The 7,697-nt window shown below is 38.0% G+C and overlaps 1 protein-coding gene across 1 annotated transcript; it reads right to left on the bottom strand.

Moving 5' to 3' along the window:
* Positions 1–335: 335 nt before the first annotated feature.
* Positions 336–5,229, bottom strand: MFAP3L (microfibril associated protein 3 like). Its single transcript, XM_054383179.1, has 2 exons — positions 4,947–5,229; positions 336–1,198 (listed from the first exon to the last, which is right to left on the bottom strand). The coding sequence occupies exons 1-2, from the start codon at positions 5,227–5,229 to the stop codon at positions 336–338; spliced, it is 1,146 nt and encodes a 381-aa protein (XP_054239154.1).
* Positions 5,230–7,697: the final 2,468 nt, after the last annotated feature.

Here is a 7,697-nt window from a genome sequence, read left to right as displayed (position 1 = left end):
CTGGTTTTATGTTTAGTAAGTTCAAGTCTCCTACATCAAAGACTACCAATGACTTCCAGGAGGCCACTACAGGTGACTCCAACCTAGAAAATGCTGAGGTAAATGTTTCTTGGAAATACTCCTAATCAAAAAGAGCAATTAATATTAATGTAATAGCAATTACTCTGCCACACATCATGGTAAACTAAAGTCAAACTGAGAAGAAAGTGCCAAATAACCCACATACATGCTTTTGCTATGATAGTCTCCAGGTAAGGCTTAGCGGCAAGTACAATATGTATTTTTAAAAGAGCTTCACCTGATTTTCCTGCTATGCATAGATTCAGGAGTAACTATCATACATGGCTTTCATATATAACACACGTATTTTTGTCATTTGCCAAGGCTGTGTCATCAGAACTGAGTTCAGCAGAAGGCTCAGGAGGGGGCTCTGCAGAAAGTGCTGGTGTTTGAGGAGTGTCTTCTTCCTTGGTGTCCAGCTGCATGCTTTCTTGTGATTGACCATCCATGCAATCCTTTTTGGACAATGGGTGAACTGACACTTTTATTGCAATCTGTTGAGGTGGCTCATGCAGTGACGATACATCAGAGTCAGCCGTGGGAGAGTCACTGCGCTTCAAAGCATTCGGGATCATGTACAGCTCATCTGTTTCGGTGGTTTCCTGGCCTTCTGCTGTCTGCCGCACAAAATTCTGTCCTTGTTCCTCCAGACCAACAACCTCCATAATTTCTTCCATTATAGTCCTGCAGTTCATGATAAGAGGTGGCAAAGGTACGCTTCGAGCAAGCTCCTCAATATAGCGAGCAAATTCCATTGTCTTGAACTGGGTTACTTTGGCAAGCTCGAGTGTTTTGGCTGAAGTGATAATTGGGATACGCTTTGCAATCTCAAAGGCTTTCTGGAGTTTCTCTGCCCCTTCTGTTCTGAAGAATTCATTGATTGCTTTCTCAGTTTTCTTCAGGTGACTGCTCATCATACACAAACGAGTAATGTTCAGTATCATAACAATGGTAAAAGCTACAAGGCAGACAATCATATAATAGATTCCCATATCTCCAGAGGTGAAAACAACCCTCAGCGTCACAGTATTGTTAGCACTGCCATACATATTAGATGCGACGCACGTGTATTTGCCTCTGTCTTCAAAAGACACTCTGGTAATGTTTAGTAGCCCATTGTCAAGAAACCACCATTTTCCTGCTGGAGAGGAGACAGAGTAATGTAGTTAGAAGTGTTTTGTTCACATGACCAGCGTATTCTTGAACATGAGCTTTGTCAAACTAACTTCAGATTCTGGAAGAAGGAAACGTTCACAAGACAAAGAATTTAACATCACAAAGGCTGGTCTGTTTCTGAGATTCTAGCTAGTTTACTATCAGATCCCTGACATCAACTGTGAATAATCAGATCATGCCCTAAAAGAGTCTCATTTAAAAAAGTTGATATGCATGACCTCTATTACAATCTTATGGTCATTTAGGTTACAAAGATATGACTACTTACCCCAGAGAGCCTCCTAAGCACATGCCACACTTCTTCAAAGAACAGTAATAATGGGATTGTGAGGCAGAAAAACCTGCTAAGCCCTCATTTTGTTGCCTAACAATGCATTTTCTTACAATTAGGTTATTTTGGTGTTTTGCTACTGTACTGTATATAATTCTGTTTGTGTAAACTTCCAAAGCCCTAACATTTCAGACATCGTATAGTATACTGCCTGCCTTCTTAAGTGTTCTGAATCTAATTTTGAAGTATGATTTTTTAAAAAAGGGAAATAGGGTCAGAGGAGTAACATGGATGAGTAAGAGAATAGCCATGAACAATTAAGAAAACATCATTGCTATTATGAACTTCTGTGCACCAAGATGGAACTTTTACATTTAATTTATATCGGTGTAATACAACTGATATATTTGCTCACAATATGTAATTATACATGCACATTTCATTTCATGTCCTTTGAAGGATATGGAACAGCAGAACTATTTAGCTAATAAACTGAGTTTGAAACAACATGTTAAAAATCAGCAATTCTATCACTGTCAAAGTGATTCAAGATTCAGCTGGTTACTTTTTGCCACTATATATTGGTAACGAATTAGATTTTCAGTTCCCCAAATGAGCTTCATCTTTATTCAAATATCACTTCCAAGTTCTGAGGATATGTATTTTTTTGCTTTATTCCATGTGGTATGACTTACTAGATTGCAACTTTGATATAATAAACATGATTCAACTCCAACGGTTCACATGGTGGAGAGAGCAGCCAGAAACTGTTGGAGTGCCTCCATACCTTTTGAATACTTCATACAGGAAGATGTCATAAAGAAGGAGGAATTTCACTTTCAGGTGTTTACCTGTCTCTATTATCAGAAAGTTGTTTTCCTTTAAATCTTACCTAACCAGCTGCAACTTCAGTCTATTCAGGCAGATGAGCAAAGACACAGAATCTATGATTAAAGGACTACAACACCACAAGTCCCAATGCATGTAAATCACAGTGCAAGGATTACAGTCCTGCCAAAAGTTGGTGTATACCTTGATTCTACATTTACTTTATCCTTTTCATGGAAGTTCTTCCATTGTTAAAAAGATTACTCTATTTTTCACTTTATTTCTTTCAAGGAAGAATCTGTGGGCAATTCTGAAACTCATTTGTCAAAAATCACCTTTAATTCAGAGAAGTTATGAGCTTATCCAAATTGGGTTTTTCACATTGTCTACAGTAGAAGCCTATGTAGAAAGTGTTCCCTCAAGATTCCTCCCTAAATTCCTATATGGACAGATCTTTATTACATCTTATTATCCTGTTACTTAGAATTTTTACCTTTTTAGCTGAAACACTATTTTTTGCCCTACCTTAATTCTTGAAAAATGCTTAATTACTTTGCCTGAAATTAAAACACATAGAATAAATAAAAAGCTCAGTCTAGAGTAGATCTTCACATAGAATAAATTGCCCCAATCTGCTAAAGTTAGGCAAATTCAGAGGAAAACTCTCTTCCAGGTGAAATGCTAACATTATTAACAGATGACACTTCTTTCTCCACCTCTGAAATAAGAAAAAAAATGGAGTATTGGCTGCTCAGCATTTCTTTGAATTACAGTGTTGGCAAAGTAGGTCTTTATTAATTGTAAAATCAGCCTTGCTGATATATCCTGGCTCCAGCTGTTATAAATGGCATAATGGCATTGAAATGTGACTCAGTGACTGGGCCTGTGCCAGTGGATCCTGGCAGACAGCATAAGCCTAATGAAAAAACAATGGTTAGAAAAGGTATCATTGCTGGATTTTGCTAACAATTCAGAACCACACTCAACATAACTATACACATTGTAAAGAATGGTCTGGTGCTAGGAAATATTTCTCACAGGAAGGCTGTTTTCTTAGAGGAGGAAGTGCACTGTTTGAAGTCTAACTTAAAATTACGTTGCCTTAAAATACCACGTCTGCAATTTTATTCATTTTGTCAAAGTTTTTGCCCACCTACCTAAATATTTCTGTTAGTTGCTATCTCTCTCAGCTGACTAAAAGAAAGCCTACTAAAAGATAGCTGGGTAAGAACTGTTTACAAGAGCATGTAGTGAAAGGACGAGGGGAAATGGTTTTAAACTACAGCAAAGTAAATTTAGGTTGGACATTAGGAAGAATTTCTTTATAATGGGGGTAGTGAAATACTGGAACAAATTGTCCAGAGAGGTGATGGAGACACCATTCCTAAAGGCATTTAAGGTCAAACTTGATGATATCCTGAGCAACCTGATCTAGCTCACTGCAGGGGGGTTAGATGAGATGACCTTGGAAAGTTCCTTCCGACCTGATGCCTTCTGTGATTCTGTGACTATAATGTTCTGTGACTATAATGTTCTCTGATTCTGTGACCTAATGTTAGATACCTCACTGAACAGGAACATTTCTGTTAGCCTTAGCGAAACACCCTAGTGCACTGATCGCAGTATGTTGCCATGATAGCACAAGTTGGCTTACTAGCTCAAATAATTCCTTTCTCTAGCTTTACTCAGAAAATGATAAAATACTGTAATGTAAAATATAACCAGTTAAGCAGTAAGCTTTTGCAGATGCTGCTGTACATCCAGCTGGGTCAATTATTACTTCCATCATAGCATAGTTCTCCCTCATGTCAGCTATGAGTTAAGCAAGCTATCTTGCATTTACTATGAATAACTAAAGAGTTTATTTCATCATGCTGTTAACAAAGCAGTCAGTATGGAAGGATTACATGAGCAAAACACCTTACACACCTCCCTCCTTCCCCCCCTCCCCCCCCAAAATGTTCTCTAGAAGTATAATTAGGATTATCATCCAAACCTTCTATGTAAGGAAAACAAGCTCATGTGTAATTAAGGTCTCTGGCAAATGCAACTGAAGAGTCTTAACTAAAGCTAGGAAGGCACAAACTTGGCTGGTCCTTCTGACTGCTGCCTTATATAGGTTTTTATGTTGGTCATTCCGGGCATCTCTTGTTTCTCACACTCCCATGGCACCATGCATAAAGACACCAAGCTTATCAGAGTTAGCTGTGTTGAATTCATGCCAACAAACTATTCTCATATATATGTCTAGCAAACCCTCCCTTGAGTTGGAAAATAGATTTTTAGTCTTTTTTTGGTTTAGAGAAGAACAAAACAGGACAGAATGGGGAATAAGATCAAACCTGAAGTCTTCCAATGAAAAGAAGCCTGTCTACACCTTCTGTTAAGTGCTTTGGCTTCTTGCTATGTGTTGCTATAAACAGCATAAAAAAAGATGTTATGGTTTTCTTCCAAGGTGCACACAACAAATGTATGGTTGCTACTGGGCTTTAATTTATTTTCACACAGGAAAATAGCACAGTCAGGCTATTAAATTCAGGTTGTTAGTCAACCTGCTGAAATCAGAAGCGTCTCTGGACAGGCTCCATCAGTGAGAATGCTAGGATCTTACCTTTGTTTTCTTCCTCTTGGAGCAGGCGGCCATTGGAATTGTACCATCTGTAATGTGGACTAGGACTACCTTGGACATTGCAGTCGATCAAGGCACTACTCCCCTCCTTGACGATAATATGGTCGATGCGGGAGATTACCACAGGCACAGATCCCACACTCATGTCAGTGCGGTTGAAAGTGCTGTTAGTCACATCCTCTGCAGTTGTCAAAGCTGCTAGTAAGATGACAAGGCGTGTTGTAGGCAGAAAGTACAAAAAGTGGTGGCTGTTCAGTATGTTCATTTTCCTTCAAGCAGTATACACGACTGGCTGGGAACTGGGATCAGTTCTGTTGAATGCAGGCCCTTGAGGTGAGGAGGTCACAGAAGAGTTCTACTTTGAGCTGTGCAATTTTATGTTTAAAATATCCTATAAAATAAATACATACAATGAGACAGCATGCATAAACAATTTATTAGATGTGCTCTTCTAAAATAGTGACACATCCATTAATGCATTTCATAATCATCAGCTCAGTGTCTTGTCTAAATACTAATGCTATCAGAGACCTTCTTCTTACTGGAAAAAGAGGCATACATTTTTCCTGACAATAGTGTTGTTCAGAGAGGCAAGCGTGGGAGAAGGCTTTTATCACCTAGACACTTAGCAGCAATTTAACTACAGCAGCAGCTACTGTTTTACACCAAAAGTTCTACAGACTTTTTTTTTTTTAAACGTTTGCAGAAACAACAGGAAAACCAAAGGCACAGCACCTTAAAGCTGTCACTACAGTTCAGTGCTACAACTTAATGTGAGTTGTAGGAACATGGTATAAGAAAGAATCTGCTCCTGGAAAGGTTTTTGGAGCTTCTGCTGAAATCCTTAATATACACGATCGTATCTAAATACAATAGTGCATACCGCAAAGCTTCTCAGACCATTCACTTTCCTTAAGCTACTGCATTTTTTAAAGTTTTCTGAGATAAAACATACCATGGAAGAATATTCTTAAAAGAGGAAATTTGTACTCAATAAAGTCATTTCAATGCTAGTTTTAGACCAGATTTAAAAAGAAAAATACTTGCTAGTAACATCAATATGGGTAAGGTTTCTTCAAGATACAAATGAAGTTGAGACTTTTCTATTCCTCGTGTGGCATTATGTACTTTGCCTGTATACTTTTTCCACACTCTTACTACAATATTTTCCCTCAACTGGTCATCCACAAAGAACCCGTTCTTAAACAGTGATTTCAGTTTGCAGACAGAGGATGGGGGATTACAAATGTGCTCTTTATGGGCCTTATGCTCCCAGCAAACACAACTGGCGTTCAGTCCTGACTGAGGACACAATGTTGGCCTCAAAATGAGCACCCTTGAAAAATGCACTCAGAGTCTAAGGGCCACAAATGATGTTAAAAATCACACCAAAGCATCCAACTACATTGGCTTTATTTGTGTTTCTAGAGTAAATAACTGAAACTTAGTGAAACTTACTAGTTAGAGGAGTTTACCTAGAATCCAATATAGGTAACAAACTTTCCCCAAATGACCATTTCACTTGCAAAACTGTTTACATTTTATTAAAGATCTGGTTGAAAATGTCCTAACTCGTCTACCTTAGCCCAGAATGTGACTGCTGGTAAGATTAGGTCAGTTCCATATATAAGCAAAACACTAAAATAAAACTAAACAAACAATCCCCTCTCCACTTTTGAAAAAGGAAAGAAAACAACGTTACTGTCTTTCACTGATAATATTTGACAGATTTTTCTTCTTCTTCCTTTGTTCTCTGTAATGAAATTTATTTCATACAAATAGAAACAAATGTTATTAAGCAAAATCGTTTCCTCCTTTTTGCAGGACAAATAATTAATATAAATTACAAACTATGTATTTTTTAGATAAGCTGCATACATGATGTGTCACCACTCCAAGCCTGCTCTTAATTTTCCTCTGTTTTTCTAGTTATTGAATGTAGAAATATTTGTCTTGAAGACTCAGAATCATTTCTAACTTTAAAATAATATGTAAGTCTCATTTGTCATATAAAGCAACATAAACAATTACCTCAGAAATCCATTTATAATTATGCAAAGTGTATAGAGCCTGCACTTTTGAAGCTCTCTACAGGTACAGCCTGTGCCTGCGCTTTGAAAATTCCTTCGATGCTGCCTATTCACTTCAGTAACTATTTCCACCTCATTTCTACTACTCCATTAACCTTGGAGACAGCCATTCTTTATAGTTACACATATTCACTCCATAACATGTTTCTGTACAGTGTTAGAGATCTGCATTGCGCCATATAGAAAAGCAAAAAGACACATCATGCTTCCTGGCAAGTGCAGGAACAAAAACTGGCTGGATTAGGACAATGGTAAAGGCAAAAGAACAACATCAATTGATTAAGCTTTCTCTTACTAATTACTAGCTGTGGCTTGTTATCATTGTATTCAATGTCCACCGTATTTTTTGATGTCAGAAAAATCAGTAGCAATCAAAAAAGATGTTTAGCATTGTAAGGAGTTGAGTTTGCTTATTTCACGTTTGCCTCAAAGTTGTTTGTCCCAAGATGTTTTTACACCAGTTTGCCCCAGGAATATAGCTGCTTATCTACAAGTAACAGCTGATAACCAGACAAGGCCACAGGTTCTGCGTTTGAGAGTGTTGTAATGCAAGCGGGGGCTCACTGTGACAGTTTTATGGGTCTTTTGATGGAGAGTACCCTCAGAGATGACTGATGCAGCAGTTTAGAGCCAAGAGTGCACA

This window comes from Indicator indicator, chromosome 8 (assembly GCF_027791375.1).
Source record: "Indicator indicator isolate 239-I01 chromosome 8, UM_Iind_1.1, whole genome shotgun sequence".
In the NCBI taxonomy this organism is placed as follows: Eukaryota; Metazoa; Chordata; class Aves; order Piciformes; family Indicatoridae; genus Indicator; species Indicator indicator.
This window is presented reverse-complemented; position numbering and strand designations above follow the sequence as displayed.

Coding starts and splice junctions, on each gene's coding strand:
- MFAP3L (XM_054383179.1), bottom strand. CDS start 5,229: ATGAACATACTGAACAGCCACCACTTTTTGTACTTTCTGCCTACAACA. Junction 1,199..4,946: donor CCAAGAGGAAGAAAACAAAG/GTAAGATCCTAG, acceptor CCTCTCCAGCAG/GAAAATGGTGGTTTCTTGAC.